The 19,723-nt window shown below is 40.2% G+C and overlaps 1 protein-coding gene across 1 annotated transcript in view; it reads left to right on the plus strand.

The window, feature by feature from the left end:
- Nucleotides 1-19,723, plus strand: part of HIBADH (3-hydroxyisobutyrate dehydrogenase) — a 126,310-nt gene that overhangs the window by 23,347 nt on the left and 83,240 nt on the right. Inside the window, exon 4 of the mRNA XM_046021351.1 lies at nt 971-1,092. Coding sequence (XP_045877307.1) covers nt 971-1,092 — 122 coding nt within the window. The remainder of the gene's footprint in view (nt 1-970; nt 1,093-19,723) is intronic.

Genomic DNA, 19,723 nt, shown 5'->3' on the forward strand with positions numbered 1-19,723 from the left:
CCAGTGAAGATAGGCATAAATTATAAGGGAACCATGTGATTATATAAAATCTGCACTTACAGTATAAATGAAAATATCTTATAAGAATGCCATCTACTGGGGCACCTGGGTGGCTCAGTGGGTTAAGCCTCTGCCTTCAGCTCAGGTCATGATCTCAGGGTCCTGGGATCGAGCCCCACATCGGGCTCTCTGCTTGGCGGGGAGCTGCTTCCGCCTCTCTCTGCCTGCCTCTCTGCCTACTTGTGATCTCTCTCTCTGTCAAATAAATAAATTAAAAAAAAAAAAAGTGCCATCTGCTATTGATGTAAAATATGATAGAAGAAAAGACTTTCCCCACTTTGCCAAAGTATGTATATACATTTACTGTAAAAAACAGAAAAACTTTATCTGTGAGATTTCCAGGCCTATTCCTTCATTTTCCTTTCTGCTTCTTTGATGTTTTATTTTATCTTTAAAAACCTATAGTTATTAAAGAGTATGCGCTCCTGAAGCAAATGGCTAAATTTCAATGGTTTATGTTTATTCTACCTAGTGGAAATCACATGGATGTGTGAAATTTGCAATATGGCTTGTTAAAGACAAATAAAGTACTTTTTAAAGAGCCTCAGCTACTTTACAAACAAAAATTTAAATCCTACAATAGACCTTTTAAAGTTATTAGGTGTTTTAAATTGCCTACCTATATTATTATGGTATTGTGTTATTCACCTGAAACCAGAATTTATACCATGGAGTTTATTAGATTATTTAGGTTTGTTTGAAAGAGTTTGGGTTTAGTTTGAACTTTAATTGATCTGAAAATGGATGTGAGATTTTGAACCAGTTGATAATGTTTTTAATACTAAAGCAAAGATCTCCTTGATATCTGGCAGCTTTTAGCAGATTCTAATTCTGTAGATAGTTGCATGAAATGTTTATTCAGAATTGCACTATAGTTTTAAAAGACTATTATTTTTATTTATTTACTTAGAAAAGTGAAGAAAGGCTCACTATTGATAGACTCCAGTACTATTGACCCTGCAGTTTCAAAAGAATTGGCCAAAGAAGTTGAGAAAATGGGAGCAGTTTTCATGGATGCCCCTGTTTCTGGTGGTAAGTGGCAGCATACCTATTTTTCTATGCATACCTATTTTTGTTTGTCTGAAGTAGCAATTACAGGTTTGTGGAACCCAAGATATAACCAGTTATTTTTAGACCTGTTACAGGAGTCTCAGTTTCCTCATTGAAAACAAAAACAAAACAAAACTCACTTTTGTTATTTAGTATTCTCAGAATACATTACTTGCTCTAAGTCCAGGCAAAAGGATGTCACAACTTGGAAGAAGGGTCATTATAATATCTACCACCTGTCTCTTTATCTCTTTATTGCATGTTCTTTTTTTTTTTTTTTAAAGATTTTTTATTCATTTGATATATATAGAGAGGCAAGTAGAGAGAGAGGGGGAAACAGGCTTCCTGCTGAGCAGAGAGACCGATGTGGGGCTTGATCCCAGGACCCTGAAATCATGACCTGAGCCGAAGGCAGAGGCTTAACCCACTGAGCCACCCAGGCGCCTCTTTATTGCATGTTCTATTTCCAGGTTGAGATAGCCATTTTCAGTAAAAATAATTTAAACTTACACAATTATGGGGGCGCCTGGGTGGCTCAGTGGGTTAAAGCCTCTGCCTTTGGATCAGGTCATGATCCCAGAGTCCTGGGATCGAGCCCCACATTGCGCTCTCTGCTCCGCAGGGAGCCTGCTTCCTCCTCTCTCTCTCTGCCTACTTGTGATCTCTGTCTGTCAAATAAATAAATAAAATCTTTAAAAAAAATTAGTTAAACTTACACAATTATTTTTTAAGCTTTTACATATAGAGAGCTAATAATTACACAAATACTTTTTATCTATGACCCTCTAACTGAAGGCAGTTCTAAATTGCAGTGTTTCATGAAATTATTCACCAATTCCCAATATATCTGTGTACTATAATATTTTACTAATCAAAAAGGCACAAGTATTTTCCAGACACATTATACTGATATTAACCTAAAATACATCTTATTGACTTTTATAGACAATTATCTACATAGAGTTTTTAAGTAAACTTTTATAAGTCAGATATGCCAATGGAGAAAAGTCTATTTGCAAAGCTTATTAACAATTGTTCAGAATTCTTTTAATGGGTAAAAATATGGGTTTATGTAGTGTTCTACTCAATTATTTCAACAGCTTATTAATTTGATTGTTTTTTAACAACAGGAGTATTTTGGTTTAAAAAGCTAAAATAGTTTTGTGTTTAAGACAAATTCTCAGTGTTGACATATTTTCTATAATTGTTATGCTTCTCTAATATGACATAACTGTGTTTGACATGTTTAGTACACAATTTGAAAAGGCATCTAAAGTCTATAGTTTTGAATGAGAATTACCTTGTATATTTTGAAATAGTCTTGTGTGAGTTCTGAATAGAAAATTAGTATAAAACAAAAAGGACCTGGGGTGTCTTGGGTGGCTTAGTCATTAAGCATCTGCCTTTGGCTCAGGTTATGATCCCGGGGTCCTGGGATCGAGCCCGGCATCTGGTTCCCTGCTCGGCAGGAGCCCTGCTTCTCCCTCTCTTCCTCCCCCTGCTGTGTTCCCTCTCTCACTGTGTCTCTCTCTGTCAAATAAATAAATACAATCTTAAAAAAAAAAAAAAGGACTTACTCAATTTCATAGAGAAAATGATCGAAAGATAATATATACCATCTATGTCTTTGGCATATAAACTATGTATTGAGTTTTTTACATTTTAAAGATATATATTTAATTGATTTTTGTCCCTATTGAAATAACTATCAGAACCAAAACCAATTATCTTTCAGAACAAAATTATTTCAGATTTTGCCTCAGAAACTCGCTAATATAAGTTTTGGCACTAAAAAATAGTATAAGTAATACTTTTTAACTTAAAATGAAACTAAGCCTATTTAAGTTAAAAGTTGAATCTGTGGGGGGCGCCTGGGTGGCTCAGTGGGTTAAAGCCTCTGCCTTCGGCTCAGGTCATGATCCCAAGGTCCTGGGATCGAGCCCCGCATCAGGCTTTCTGCTCAGCAGGGAGCCTGCTTCCCTTCCTCTCTCTCTGGCTGCCTCTCTGCCTATCTGTGATCTCTGTCTGTCAAATAAACAAATAAAAAAAAAAAATTGCTGATCCTCTCATAAAAAAAAAAAAAAGTTGAATCTGTGGAAGGAAAAAACGCCTTTTCCTCTACCCATCTCAGGTTCATTGACTGAGGCCCTGCAAATTAGATTGGCAAAAGATGAACAAGGGAAAAAACAAAAGTTGTTTATTTACAGGTGCCTCCTGCATTTGTGTGGAGTATTCAGTGGTGAGGAACTCAAAGGGGTGGGTAGAACTTGAATTTATGTAACATTTTATCAAAGAACAGTAATTTTGTAGAGAAGTGATGAGACAAAGGAAAAGACTGAGTTTCTAGGACTTTGAGCAGATTATGGGAAGGCAAATATATGGGGAAACTAATGGTAGATAAGCCTAGTTTTAGTAAGGTTCATTTATGTATTGTGTCCTCTGGCCTCTGGGCTGATAAAGGTCTAGAGTTGTCTGAAGTCATTAACTTGTGTCCTTCCTGGTGTGGGGGGAGCACATGTATGACTTTATGTCCTGCTTGTAGGCAAATGGGTGGACAGAGAGCAGAGAGCTTTTCTTTTACCTGCTTCTTCTTGTCTCAGCTTACAATAATCCTTATACCAAAGCCGCGTATTTTGGGGTGGCTTATCCTGCTACCTTTAAATCTGTTTTCCACTTTTGCAAACTGACGTGAAGTTGCAGAAATTATTTAATTTTTTTAAAGATTTTATTTATTTATTTGACAGATAGAGACACAGCGACAGAGGGAACACAAGCATGGAAGCAGCAGAGAGAGAGGGAGAAGCAGGCTTCCTGCTGAGCAGGGAACCCAATGATGCAGGGCTCCATCCCAGGACCCTGGCATCATGACTTGAGCTGAAGACAGACAGCTAATAACTGAACCACCCAGGCGCCCCAACTGTTTAAATTTTTAGGAAAAAAATGTTATTTCTGGGCAGCATGACCTCACTGCTCAAAAACTACAAGTCTTTGCAGTTCCCTAGTGAAGGAAAAAATCATTTACATGTCAGTTCACTTTTTAAAAAGATTTTATTTATTTATTTGACAGAGAGAGAGAGCATAGACAGGGGGAGCAGCAGAGGGAGAGGGAGGAGCAGGCCTGGAGTAGGAAGCCCAACTCAGGGCCCGATCCCAAGATCCTGGGATCATGACCAGAGCCAAAGGCAGTTGCTTAACCAACTGAACCACCCAAGTGCCCTGTTGTTAATTTGATTTTTGAAAAAATACATCACAACAAATGAGTCAAATTAAGCAATATTAAAAATCAAATCAAATTTTATTCAGTACTATATTACTTATATACTTACATTAATAATATATAAAATAAGTATTTAATACTATGGTATTTTTAAAACTTGGTTTTAATTATATTTTCCTATATATTATATATTTATATATAAATCATAATATATTTCTATGCACATGTCACATATATTGTATGTTATATAAGTATATTTATACAAGCATTTGAATAGTAAATTTATTTGCTTAATCATTATTAATTCATGTAGTTACTAATATACATTTTTTTTTTTTTTTTTTTTTTTTAATTTTTATTTCTTTGACAGAGAGAAATCACAACTAGGCAGAGAGGCAGGCAGAGAGAGAGGAGGAAGCAGGCTCCCTGCCAAGCAGAGAGCCCCATGCGGGGCTCGATCCCAGGATCCTGGGACCATGACCTGAGCTGAAGGCAGAGGCTTTAACCCACTGAGCCACCCAGGCGCCCCACTAATATACATTTGTAATTACTAAATAATCGTCACTTAATTTGGCCAAGCGTTAAAATTAGTTGATTGGTTTACAGGTTTAATCTACTTTTGTTTTATTTATCTAACATTAACTTTACACATTATAAGCCTAGGAAGAGGGGTACCTCAGTCACTTAAGCATCTGACTCTTGATTTTGGCTCAGGTCACAATCTCACACAATCTCAGGGTCAGGAGAACAAGCCCCAGCATTGGGCTCCACACTTAGTGTGGAGTCTGCTTAAGAATTCTCTCTCTCTATTTCTCTCTCTCCCTCTCTCCTTTTGCCCCTCCCCCTCACCTCGGCTTGCGCGCGCTCTCTCTCTTTAATAAAAATAAATAAATAAAAGTCTAGGAAGAAACTAACCACTACTGCAAAGTAAGCTTTGCAACACTAAATATACGCTATCATTACAAACTCTGTAACACCATAGGGAATAAAACATTATAGCATGATTTTAATTGAAAATTCTGAACACATAACGGAAATGGCTTACACACACATACGTACATACACCACACAACTACATGTCAGTCACTGTGCTAGACTTTTGAAGGAATGTGCAATAGTTACAGAGACAGGTAAGTAACAAAATTAATAGAATCTTCATAATAGGGGGGCGCCTGGGTGGCTCAGTGGATTAAGCCGCTGCCTTCGGCTCAGGTCATGATCTCAGGGTCCTGGGATCGAGTCCCACATCGGGCTCTCTGCTCAGCGGGGAGCCTGCTTCCCTCTCTCTCTCTCTGCCTGCCTCTCTGCCTACTTGTGATCTCTCTCTGTCAAATAAATAAATAAAATCTTTAAAAAAAAAAAAAAAAAAGAATCTTCATAATAAAACATGTCATAGGAGCAGAGGCAATATTCTATCAAACATGGGACGACTGGAATCAGGATAAAGGTAGGGAACATTTCACTGTAGGAAATGGGCAGGACTCAACATGATAAGGCAAGAAGCAAATGAAACAGCAGTTATCTAGAAAGGAAGGATGGAGAAAAGGAAGGAATGTGTTATAACTGCTTATCCTCTCTTACACCTTACAGTGTGTTATACTTATCTCAGTTCTGTGCTAGAGGTATTATTGTTTCCATTTTTATAGATGAGGAAATATTCATGCCTCCTAAATTCTATAAAATCTACAGTAAACTGTTTTTACCATTGACTTATTTTGTAATAAATTTTACCCCTCAAAAGAAGTAGAAGTATAAATGCATGAATATTATCTTCCTTAAGTTAAAAGTGAAACAGGATATCTACAAGGATAAAAATAAGAGATTAAACAAACTTGAATATATAAAACAACACAGGGGCACCTGGGTGGCTCAGTGGGTTAAACGTCTGCCTTTGGCTCAGGTCATGATCTCAGGGTTCTGGGATCTAGCCCCGTGTCATCCGGCTCTCTGCTTTGCAGGGAGCCTGCTTCCCCCCCTCTCTCTGCCTGCCCCTCTGCCTCCTTGTGACCGCGCTCTCTCTCTGTCAAATAAATAAATAAAATCTTTAATAGAAAAAAAAAAAAAACCAAAACCACAAAAGAAAGCATAAAAGAACTTACATAGAAAGACTATCTAGGAACACCCGGCAGGCTCAGTCAGTAGAACATGCAACTCCTGATCTCTAGGTTGTAAATCCGAACCCCTGTTGGATGTAGAGATTACTTATCAATAAAATCACTTAAATAAAAAAACGACATCTAAAAAGATAAAGAACATGAAGATAAGTGGGCAAAGGACACACAGTTAATCCAACAACAATAAAAAGTAATTTAAATATCTAAAAACGTATGAAAAAATGTTTAACTGAGCTCTTAGCAAAGAAATGTAAATGAAAATACTGAGAGATTTCACTTCAGATTTTCAAAGAGTTGAAAGACTGCAATCTTCAATACCTAGAAGAAGACCAGGGTTGCTGATGAACATTGATGAGTTCCAAATGCTTGGAGATCAACCTGTGTTTTCACTGTTATTCACCCCCCATTCTACAGATCTGTCCTAAAATATAATGATTTCATTGTTGTTGCTTTTAGTTTCTAAGAAATTTTGTTACTATCCCTTGAGGGATCTGAATGGACCATAGGGTTTCACAATGCTAAGGCTCCTGGGAATTAGAAAACATGTTATTTTTTAAATGAATGGAAATGAGAAACCGTTCTGGATGAAGCCTGACTTGGGAATTGCTATGTATGAATTTATAGTTATAAGATAAATATATGAAAAAAGAAGTCTGCTTATCTTAGTCTCATCTGCGGTTTACATTTGACTATGACAATAATAGAGAAAATGCCCCCAGAAAGAAATGACTCATGTCATGTTGAGCAGCATTTCATGGAGCAGAATGCTGAGCATGCTATTGGGAAGGATAGGGGAAATTACATACATCAACTTACATCTTGTTTCCCAGAACCACATAAGTGACCAGAAGACTATTTGAACATGAATTCCCGATAATTTAGTCCTACTACCAAGAAATATTTCTCCCAGTCGTGTGTGGATGATGATGTCTTGTGCCATTTCAACCTAAAAATAGCATGCTCGGCCCAGATCTCAATAATAGACTAAATTTACCTCAAACTCAGGCTACTCCTCATCAAATATTGCCCACAGAATTTTAGTATAGTCTGAATGATTTAATTAAACCACTTCCAGGAACCTAATTGTCTTTAGAATGTTCTTTATTAAGAAATTGTGTGAGCAAAAACACAAGATCTGATTATAGATTTGGGTTTTTATTCCACTTGTTTTCACAGCCCTGATAACAACTGATTAAAAAATCAGACCTGCACACTAAGTAACTAATTTTAGCTCAATAAAAACTTGACAACATTTGTTCATCAATTTTATGAGAGATGATTTGGACTGAATTTAATTAAACTGACTGAAGTAAGTAGATAATGGAGTATTTATCTTTGCTGGAAGAGAAACCTAGGTAGTGAGGCTTTCAGCTGCTGCTGAGAAGTTTTTTTTTTTTTTTTTTTTTTTTAAGATTTTATTTATTTATTTGACAGACAGAGATCACAAGCAGGCAGAGAGGCAGACAGAGAGAGGAGGAAGCAGGCTCCCTGCCAAGCAGAGAGCCCGGTGCGGGGCTCCATCCCAAGATCCTGGGATCCTGATCTGAGCTGAAGGCCGAGGCTTTAACCCACTGAGCCACCCAGGCACCCCTGCTGAGAAGTTTTAACTAGGAAGCCGCCAGTCACAATGGACCATTATGTTTCTAATTGCCCTTATTAACAGAAGAAAAAGGAGCAAGAGATTTTCTCTGGAGAATCTTAGACAACCTGCTCTTTCCAAATAAACTAGATGATATTGGTCAATGCACTCCATTTTACAGTTAGGTTTTATCATCAGAAGAACAATGGCAAGTCAGGAAACTGAGCAAAACAAATGCAGTTGGGCATTTCTTTATGAACAACATGTAGCCCTTACATTCTTTTCTACTTAAAGGAGAACTGGCAAACCAAGTGTGTTCTTTGGATGGTTTTTGTTGGGTATTATTTTGGGGCTTTGTTTGTTTATTTACCCTTAAGAGTTCTGGATCTTGGAAAGGGCATGTGCACCCGAATGTTTATAGCAGCAATGTCCACAATAGCCAAACTATGGAAAGAGCCTAGATGTCCATCAACAGATGAATGGATAAGAAGAAGTAGTGTATATACACAATAGAGTACTATGCAGCCATCAAAAGAAATGAAACCTTGCCATTTGCAACAACGTGGATGGAACTAGAGAGTACTATGCTTAGCAAAATAAGTCGAGAAAGACAATTATCATATGATCTCCCTGATATGAGGAAGTGGAGATGCAACGTGGGGGGTTTGGGGGGTAGGAAAAGAATAAATGAAATAAGATGGGATCAGGAGGGAGACAAACCATAAGAGATTCTTAATCTCACAAAACAGACCAGGGGTTGCTGGGGGAGGGGGTAGGGAGAGGGTGGTTGGGTTATGGACATTGGGGAGGGTATATGCAATGGTGAGTGCTGAGAAGTGTGTAAATCTGGTGATTCACAGACCTGTACCCCTGGGGCTAATAATATATGTTAATTAAAAAATTTAAACATAATAGAATTAAACACACTGTTTATAATAGTTTATAAAAAAAGTTCTGGGTCTTGAACATCTACTTACCTTATGAACAATGTTAGTTAATGACCAAACTTTGTACTTGTCTTTGTGGTTTTATCCCCTGTAAAGGCTATGGCTTCCTGTACCTGCCCTCCCTAAACTAGCAGCCCAATTGATGCAAACAGCGCTTCTTCCTTCTTCCTAGAATATTGACACTTTGCATTCTATAGTTGAAATCCCACTGTTAGATTTCAAGAGATTCTCATGCCTTTCACATCATATATCAGGAAGATTTCTGCACCTGCCAGAGAGATTTTTCAAATTTTCCAATCTTGAACAATTTTTGTGTGTGGCATTAGGTTAAAATGCCTTAATATTTCTTCTTGTGTCTCTGTGTGTGTCTGTGTGTGTGTGTGTTGTTCAGGGTAAAGAGTGGGAGAGTATTTTTTCATTGAATTATTCCTTGGTATTCAATTATCTACATTTTCATATCTTAGATGGTGGTTATTTTAGTTCTTCAGTGCAGGTATCATTCACTACCTCTCTCGTGAATATCCATTTCAGTTACATTTATTCTAAATCTCATGTTAAAAAGAAAAAATATTTTACTGATTTAAAAATAACTGAAAAGTATTGCCTGATACCAGGACAGTAAATGATTTAGGAGGATGAGAAAACGGATCAGTTCGATGGCAAAAAATATTTGTGCTGGACGGATTTAACAGTTAAAGAGGCAAGGAAGACTATTCATGAGTATTGGAATGGAGGAGGGAGATGGAACTCAACTGCCCTTGAGGGGGGGTGGGGAGGGAAGGGCAGGAAGATTTTTAAATACTGGAGTAGGCTCACAGAGTATCTTTGGAGGACTATAGGGTTGAGGGAAGGGGAAGTTTGGTCAAAAGGATTAGGGCATTTACTTATTTTTGCTAATTGGCAGTTAATCTCAATTAGGCTCCTACCGTCCTACAGAGACTGGGAGATAGGGGTGGTATCTTTTTGGTGACTACGTTTGGAAGGGATGTCTCCCAGTTCCTTGAGAAAGATATCTCTGGGTAGTGGAAGATTTACATCTCAGAGGCAGAGAAAGAATTTACATTTGCAAGTTTTAAAGCAAATACCCTGAGAAATGGGAGGTCAGGAGCCCACAGGAAGAAAACTGTAGTCAAGTGTAGTCAAGCTGAGGGGAACGTTAAGGCCATCTTGGTCATGATGATATTACAAAAGTTCCACATACTCAAACAAGAGATGGTAAAGTGCTAGCTAACAAGGGATTTTCTAGGAGAGCAATGTTAGTTAATATTGAAAGTGAAGTCAAGTTCAGATGTGCAATTTTAATCAGCAGCTTCCAGAGCCAGACATGAAATCAGCAGTAGTGGATCACCAAGCCATTTCAAGTGTTCTCCCCGCCCCCCCCCCCCATAACTTGGTAAACTGAGTCAACGCTATTCTTTCTGTCTCTGACTTATCTTTGATCATGGATTACTTGATTCAGTTTGACAGGATAATAATAATAATCTTGTATCTTATTACAGCATGTAGATAGCCAGTTTCTATTCTTGGCTTTTCCTCAAACAGCACAACACACTCACACATACAGTTCTGCTTCATGGAGGATTATGTCTTCCTTTTTTCCCCTCTCTGATATGTAGTAAAAACCTAACATTCTGTAGAGCGTGTTTAATTTTTAGTTTATCATGCTATCCATTGTTGTTACCAGAGGTGAATAAAATAACCCCAGTCCTCTGTAAATTATAATTAAAGAGGATAGTAAAATCTAATGTGTTGCTCTCTACTTACTTGGAAACTAATCTGGAACTGGATAGAACCCCTTCCTGCTGTGGAGATGGAAGTGTGATCATTGTCAGTCTTTAATTAGAAGTGAAGTCATATGATAGGTAAGGCTGGAGTCCTTGTCTTATTTTTCATAGCCTTGGGAGTTAGTAAATGTTCAAAAAAAAAAAAAATGCTAGTCTTGTTCTAGTGTCTGAGTCCTAACCAAGGTTTTTTTGAGTTTCTGGATAATTATATTCTTTTTTTTTTTTTTAAATATTTTATTTATTTGACAGAGAGAAATCACAACTAGTCAGAGAGGAAAGCAGAGAGAGAGGAGGAAGCAGGCTCCCTGTGGAGCAGAGAGCCCGATGTGGGGCTTGATCCCAGGACCCTGGGATCATGACCTGAGCTGAAGGCAAAGGCTTTAACCCACTGAGCCACCCAGGCGCCCCTGGATAATTATATTCTTAAGATCATGTCTTCACTCTAAGTTCCTGCCCACCATACTCTTGATCTCACTCACATTTCCCTTTTTTGTTTTAAGATTTTATTTATTTGACAAACACACACACACACACACACACACAATACTAGAGCATGAGCAGGGGGCCTGGCAGTTTGAGGGAGAGGGAGAAGCAGGCTCCTCAGTGACCAGAGAGCCCGACATGGGGCTCTATCCCAGGACCCAGGGATCATGACCTGAGCCAAAGGCAGACGCTTAATTGACTGAGTCACTGAGGAGCCCTCACCTTTCACTTTCTGTAGCTGTTCTCTCCAGACCAACCTAGACGTGGAGCTCAGCGCTGCTTTCTTGGTCTTTTTAGAAATCTCTCATATAAAGCATTACTGGGTTAATAGAGTTTATTGATGATTTGAGCAGTGTGCGTGTGAGGGTGTGGGCGTGAAGAAATTTGAAATACAACATTAAACGTTTTTTGGTCGCATGGTTGTGTAGCAGTTTCTGAAGCTCAGGTGTACATGCCATGGATAAGTGGACCCTGTACTCTGTGCACCTGCCGTGTGCACTCACAGATTTCTTCCACACAGGTGATTACCTGTGGCGGCCCTCTGATGGGGCTGTGCAGGTTACAGCAACTCAGAATGGCGCCGGCATGACAGCGGCTCACCAATACTATGGCTGTGCCACCCGGATTGATCTTGTGGACCGTGACAACTCCCCAAAGGTCCTGTGTCTTGGACCAGGCTGCAGATTCCCTAGGCGCTGTGGGCCGGTTCTGTAGCAAGACCTCTAAAGGATTCGATGGTTGCGAAATCATGTGCTGTGGGTAGGAGACACCTTGAGTCACCCGTGTGGCCTGGTGTGAGCACACATTCCCCTGGGGCTGTGTGGTGCAAGGCAAGGTATGCAGAAACACTGTGTGCATCCATACCTGGCAAGGCCCCCACGAAGGCAGAGCGGCTGGACCAGACCTGTCCCTATAAAAAGCTCGCTCATGCTTCTACTCCAGGACTCCTGACTCAACAGCACAAGCTCTTTGCATGCACACTTTCCTTTACCCTCCACCCTGGGCTGCTACAGCTTCTATTTAAGGACTTGGACAGTAATCCAGAAGGACTCTGGTGTCCTGACTGGTTCTGTAGCCCTGGGAAGGAGTTGACAAGAGTTATAAGAAACTGATTGGGGCCCTGACTTTCCCGGCTGGGGGTTAGCACGGAGAGTGGAGTAGGTCAGGGTCTTCAGAATGACATAAACTGCTTTAAAGCACATGGTCAAGGCTTATTTCTGCTGTCCTTTGGAGAAAAAAAAAAAAATTTACAATCACTTAGGCTCCTTGGCATCAATGTTTTCATAGATTCAATTATCTTCTGCTGCTTCTTTCCCTTCCTTAAGTTTATCTTCATTCCTCATGCAGGGCAGTTTAGCTTTCCCTTTTTTTTTTTTTTTTTCATGATTTTCTTAAAAAAAGGTAAAACTCATAGGGCCTTGCTTTTTATAATAAATAAATCTATTCCAGTATTTTTCTTTGTATAAACATCCTCATTAAAAAAGTCTGTTGCCGGGGTGCCTGGGTGGCTCAGTGGGTTAAAGCCTCTGCCTTCGGCTCAGGTCATGATCCCAGAGTCCTGGGATCGAGCCCCACATCAGGCTCTCTGCTCAGCAGGGAGCATGCTTCCCTCCCTCTCTCTCTGTCTGCCTCTCTGCCTACTTATGATATCTGTCAAATAAATAAATAAAATCTTAAAAAAAAGTCTGTTGCCAAAAAAAAAAGTCTGTTGCCAGCTATTAAAATAACCATTTCCATCTCTCTGCATCATTTTATATCCTAGGGTTATCATATTCTTGGATGTCATACTCAACATGCTCCAAGGTCACATCAAATTAATTGTACCTGAAAGTTGAATTCCTAACCTGGAAACCAGGAGAAATATGTGTTATTTATTTGAGGTATCCCTTTGCACAATACTGCAGTAATCAAGAAATATAGTAGAACTCTCTTAGGGCCAAGAACAAAGGTTTAATGCCCTGTTCTTTTCTGGATTCTACATGCAATGATCCTTTCTAACATTATATCAACCTTTGTACTTCTACATACTTTCATAATATTTTAGATTTCTCTCATTCATTCATTCATTTATTCTAGAGACCATTTACTTAGTATCAAGAGATCATGGAGCTCAAGTGGAATATAGATCAAGCAAACCAGGGGGAAAAAAAAATAAAACTTCATATGGTGAAAAATAAAATTGCAAGGGACTTGTTCTGTATTTTTGTCAGTATGCAAATCCTTCTTCAAAGGATGATTAGAGGCAATACCTCAGTTTTCTTGCCAACCCAAACCCATTTGTTGTTAGTAACTTGACTCACTCTCTCCTCAACTACTTTGGAAAGCTTTAGGAAATCTCCCTAATCCCCATGGAGTCTGCCAGCCTCATATTGTGACCCAAAGATGTGAGAGGAATTTTCTAGTGTTGTGAAGTTCATATAAGAAAACCCTGAAAGACTCTTTACCCATTTTTAAAATAACTTGGATTTAAAGAAATAAAAATACCTTTCAACAAGAGCTAACTTACTATTCATTAGGTCTTTCTCAAAGTCTGTGTGCCTAATGGTAAATCAGATAAAGAGTAAAAATGTCCACCCTTTGATAGATGCCCACTTAACTGAACTCAGTGTGTAGAGCACCATGGGAACAGAACCCAAATTTAGTTGAGCCTAAAGGGGAATGAAAGGCTGGATGCTTTCTCCAGACTCTTCCTTTCCGCGGGACCTCAGAATTCCTACCTGCATTGAATTTATGGAATACTTATTTCCAAATAAATTCACACTATTTTTTTTTACCTTTAATGATCGCCTCTTACAGTGTATTTGTATAAGTATAAAATATTGCTAAATCTGGAGAGATAGGAAGATGTCACTGCTTCTTCTGAAAAGGGTTTTATGGACTTTTTCTGTGCTCTGAGCCCATATTCAACATAATATGGAAACACCTAGAAAATTCCTGTAGGTATAATTTTATCTAGCGGCAGTGAATATAGTGACATAGTCATGAATGGATCCTAGGAGCTGTATAGTAATATGTGGATGGACATGGAATTCTTCTTTTGCTCTTAAAAGAATTCATATTAGAACTCATAGTTTTATCCTTACCATGGCTACAGTAAATTCTTTTTTTTTTTTATCAGCAATTTGACATTTTTATTTTTTATGGTTAACATAGCATCAGTTAAATAATGCGGGGGTGGGGGATGATCTAAAACTAAAAGGAGCAATGGGTATGGCTTAAGAGGTAAGCACAGTAGCTTTTGTGCTCTGGTAGTGAGTGTTGTTGGCTGCTGGGAAACGGAATCAGACCTGCAGGGAACCCGAGGTCTTGGAGTCTGGCCGTGTACCCTTGCTCCCTTCTTGGGCTTCTCTGTCTTCAGGGGAGCCTTTGGCCCTTCAGGGTATTTGGAGGCTGTGCCTGGAACAGTAGGAGCAGGAGGCCCCCCGGAGACAGGCTGGACCTTGGGCCCAGAGTTGGCCAGCTTCTGCCTGAGGCAGTGTTTTTCTTCTCTCAGGCGTTGGAACTCTCTCTCTGCCCACAGAACAGCCTTCTGGCTCTCCTCACTTCTTTTTTCAAACAGGAGGCGCTCCCGGTCATACAAGGAGGAGATGTTCTGCCATTCTCCATGCAGGTTGTCGGCCATTTTCCTATAGAGGCTTAAGTTCTGGTGGGCAGCATCCGCCTTCCTGCGTGCCTTGGCAAGTTCGTTCTTCACTTGCAGGCAGTGTGCCTTCTCCTCCATCATCTTCCTCTCCAGATGTTCGATGTGCTCTTTGCACAGCTTAGGCCCTGCCTCGAGCTTCAGGTGCAACTTCTGAATCTCACGTTCCAGGAGGGTGTTTTGAAGGTGAAAAGATCCTTGCTCGGCTTGCTGGATTGTTTTTTTTCTTGTGAACTCTTCATTCCTCTGATGTTCCTTCTTCAGTGTCCTGGACGGCTTTCCTTTCTTCACAGGACTCCTACCTGAGGGCACATGGTCAATGGAGGAGCCAGTCTCCATCTCCCTCCTTGAGCCCTCACCTTCCAGATGATCTCTAACGAGCTTTATCAGATGCATCAGCCTCAGGAGAATCTGGCTGAGGGTGTGGTGTTGGCTCTCCCCCTCACCATTGGCCTGCCACCGCACTCCTCCATCAGGAAGCTCTGGCCTGCCTGCCTGCCCTGCCTCTTCCTGCACTCTCTGTCCACAGCTGCCAATTTCCTGAACCAGTGGGTCTGCACGTCCCTGCAGATCAGGGCTGTCCTTTAAGCCTTCTGGTATTTTCCTCACTGGGGGTTCTCTGTCTTCCTGTGATGCACCAGAGATGGGATTTTCTTTTTTTTTTTTTTTAAAGATTTTATTTATTTATTTATTTGACAGCGAGAGAGAGATCACAGGTAGGCAGAGAGGCAGGCGGAGAGAGAGAGAGAGGGAAGCAGGCTCCCTGCCGAGCAGAGAGCCCGATGTGGGACTCGATCCCAGGACCCTGAGATCATGACCTGAGCCGAAGGCAGCGGCTTAACCCACTGAGCCACCCAGGCGCCCCACAGAGATGGGATTTTCATCAGTTAGCTGGTGAGGGCTCTTCAACAGCCTTTCCCGAACTCCCTTTAGCAGTTGCGTAGCATTTTTGAATGAAAAGTACCCGACATCTTTATTCAGGGCAGCCAGAGCAAGGATCTGTAATGGGAGAGGACTGGCCTTCTGCTCAGATGAGGTGACGACTCCACAGGCTTGTGCCTCTGGTTCTGTCTTCTCCATAGCTTTTCCAGATACTTCATTCTGGACACACTGCCCCTTTCTTCTTCTTAAGCTGAGTCCACTCTTTACTGTGAACAACACCTCTGCAGTGCACACCAGGATCTCCCAGCGAAACCCAGAGACTTGTGGCATATGTGGCAAACATTTGTATATCACCAGCCCAGCAGCCCACAGCTGCTCCAGGACAGCCCACAGCTGCTCCAGAACTGTGTGGGGAGACATTTTGATGGCCACCAACTGGCTCCAAAGAGCCTTGTGGCTTTGTCTCCAATCACCAGTGTCCTAGGGGCCACTAGTAACTGCTTGGAACCCTTACGAGGTTTCTGTCTCCAACGCAATCCAGTGCCTGGCAACAGGAGCTGACAATAGTTGGGGTGGGGAGGGGTGCCTGGGTGGCTCAGAGGGTCAAGCCTCAGAGGGTCAAGCCTCTGCCCTCGGCTCAGGCCACAGTCCCAGGGTCCCGGGATCGAACCCCACACCGCGCTCTCCGCTCAGCGGGGAGCCCGCCCCGTCCACTACTCTGCCTACCCGTGCGTGATCTCTCTCTGTCAAATAAAATCCCCCCACCAAAATAGTTGGGGTGGGGGAGGGGTACCTGAGTTCTAGCAGACCCAACTCTTCCTCTGTTCATGGCATGGACAGAATGGGAGACTGACTACTTACACAGTTTATGGGGGAAATAAATGGGCAGCCTGGAGCTGGGGCTACTATCAACCCACCTGACACCTAGAGGGTCATAGCAGGGCAATGCCATTTTCTTCCTCTGCATGTGTGTTAGGCACACGGGGACCCAACCCTGCGTGAGGCTCATCCCCACCCCTCATTCACAGAAGCCTCTTCCCAGAGAGCTCCTCCCTCTGAGGCTCTTCTGTCTTTGTCTTTTGTTGGTGTGGGAGAGGTGGGGTGCAGCAGCACTAGACTGAACGGTGTCCCCAGAGGTACCCACCAAGAGAGTAGGCTTTCAGTTGTAACAACACACAAGAAAAAAAAAAAAAGAATAGGCAGCGTCTGAGATTTTCGTGGATGCTCAGTAGAGCCTGTTTTCCTCATTAAATCCATGTCTTCTCGGAAGCAGGGGAATCTCTGTGGAGGTTTTCCTTCACCCTGAAAAAATTTTTTTATAGTTTTTGCATGGCAGGTGTATCGGTAACAAAGCCCTTAATTTTTGATCTATGAGAGTCTTTATTTCTCTTTCATTTTGAAGGATAACTTCAGAAGTGATGGATTCTTTTAATTTGGTGGGTTTTGGTTTTTTTTTTTTTTTTTTTTAATTCTATTCCACTCCTTGGTTGTAGGGTTTCTAAAGAGAAGTTTCTTTGCAGTCTTCTCTGTGTTTCTGTGTAGGTAAAGTGGCTTTCCCAATGGATCCTTTCCCCCTTTTTGTTGTTTATTTGATCTTCTGCAGTTTATGATATGCCTATGTACAGATTTCATTTTTAGCCTTTATTTATTTAAGTAATCTCTTCACCTAACATGGGGCTTAAATTCATGACTCCAAGATCAAGAGTCACGTGCTCTTCTGAGCCAACCAGATGTCCTCCCTTGTACAGATTTTTTGGTATTTATTATGCTTGGTTGTTCTCTGAACCTCTTGGATCTAGCTACAATAAATTCTTAAACAGTACAATATGTTTGTCACGTGAGAAGATGACTCTTCTGAGAGAAAAAAATAACATGAATCTATCATGGTAGCTTACTATAAAGCTTTGTTTATATAATATCAAAATAAAAGAATTGTCAATTGTTACAATACAAACATATAACAATCTATGAGAATGGTTAGTATCAAGTTTCCTAAGGAAAATGACATTCAGTCTTTCTTTCTCATGGGAAGCTCATAAATCAGTATGTGTCAGCCAGTAGCAACAGTTTAAAATCATACTTTTCCAACAAAAATTGTTTTGCTTTATTGTATTTTACTGGTCCAGAGAGAAAAGTATGGACTTAATTTTATGTCCACATTTTATTTATTTATTTTTAAAGATTTTATTTATTTATTTGACAGACAGAGATCACAAGTAGGCAGAGAGGCAGGCAGAGAGAGAGGAGGAAGCAGGCTCCCTGCCAAGCAGAGAGCCCAATATGGGGCTCAATACCAGGACTTGAGCCGAAAGTAGAGGCTTTAACCCACTGAGCCACCCAGACACCCCTATGTCGACATTTTAAAAGAAAAATATGAGTCCTGCATTTGTGTTTGCTGTTTAAAAGTGAAATGAAAATTACATAAACTTTCTATGAATCAAGGTGGAAAATACCTAGCTGCTAGTTATGAGGGTTGAGTTTAAATCCGGTTTTCTCTTTTGAGGAAGTTATTATCATCTGTGTTAAAATAGAGTTGGAGATAGGAAAAATCCAGAGGCTGGGTAATGAACTCCTCTGTTCAAAAACAAGAATTCAAATGTTTTTTGAAAAGTCTCAAATTTTTTTCTTCTGTCATATAATAATAAAGAACTGCTGTGATTATTATTGCTGTGGGTAGAGCTAGAGCTATTTGTAGAAAATTTAACTTTTTCAGAATAGAGTCGAGAAATAATTAGCTTGAATCATCTTTCTTTTTTTTAAAGATCTATTTGTTTATTTGAGAGAGAGAGAGAGAAAGAAAGAGCACAAATGGGGAGCAGCAGAGGAGTAGGGAGAAGCAGGCACCCTGCTAAGGGTGTTAAGCAGGCACCCTGCTAAGGGTGTTAAGCAGGGTGCCTGATGCTGGGCTGCATCCTAGGATCCCGGGATCATGACCTGAGCTGAAGGCAGATGCCCAACCGACTGAGCCACCCAGGGTCCCTACTTGAATCATCTTTTAACTAAGGAAGTTGAGGAAGTGGTTAAAAAGAAAAAATCATTTCACAGGGGGGAATTTAGACCCAGATGATTTTTAACAAGTGAAATGTTATCAGAGTTTCAAAAAGTAGATCATTTCAATTTTATATGAAAATTTATATGACAATAGAAACAAAGAGACTTCCCAACTCATCCTATGAGACCTGCGTAACTCTGATAGTTCAACCAGAAAGAGAGAGAAATGAGAAAAATTTTAGGTCTATATCAGTCATGAATACAGAAATAAAAAGTTTTTTTTTTTTTTTTTAAAGATTTTATTTATTAATTTTGACAGAGAGAGATCACAAGTAGGCAGAGAGGCAGGCAGAGAGAGTGAGAGGGAAGCAGGCTCCCTTCAGTGCAGAGAGCCCGACGCGGGACTCGATCCCAGGACCCTGAGATCATGACCTGAGCCGAAGGCAGCGGCTTAAACCACTGAGCCACCCAGGCGCCCCGAAATAAAAAGTTTTAAAAAGTGCATTAGCAAACTAAATCCAACCATGTATAAAAGAGATTGAACACTACAATCAGGTTTATCTCATATGTACTCAGATGGCTTAATATTAGAAAATCTATAAATCTACTTTGCTGAATTAACATACTTAAAAATCATATGATCATCTCAATCAGAGGACAAGGATTTTCACTAATAAAATTTTAAAAGCATATTATTATATCAAATCTTAATGGTAGGTATCTGGGTATTTTGGAATGGTAGTAGCATGGGTATTATGATTTTCCATAATTTGCAAGTTTTCCAAAATTATTGTACAATCAAATATGGTACACTCATGCACACACACAAACATATACACATACATAATGTAATTTGTAGCTGAAGACTAGTTTCTAGTTGGACACTTTCTAGAAAGGCGGGACTGAAGAAACCAATCATTTGCTCAAGACCAAGACTAGATTTGTTTCACATTCTACTGCATTAGGAAATACTATT

The sequence above is a fragment of the Meles meles genome, chromosome 10, assembly GCF_922984935.1.
Source record: "Meles meles chromosome 10, mMelMel3.1 paternal haplotype, whole genome shotgun sequence".
Lineage (NCBI taxonomy): Eukaryota > Metazoa > Chordata > Mammalia > Carnivora > Mustelidae > Meles > Meles meles.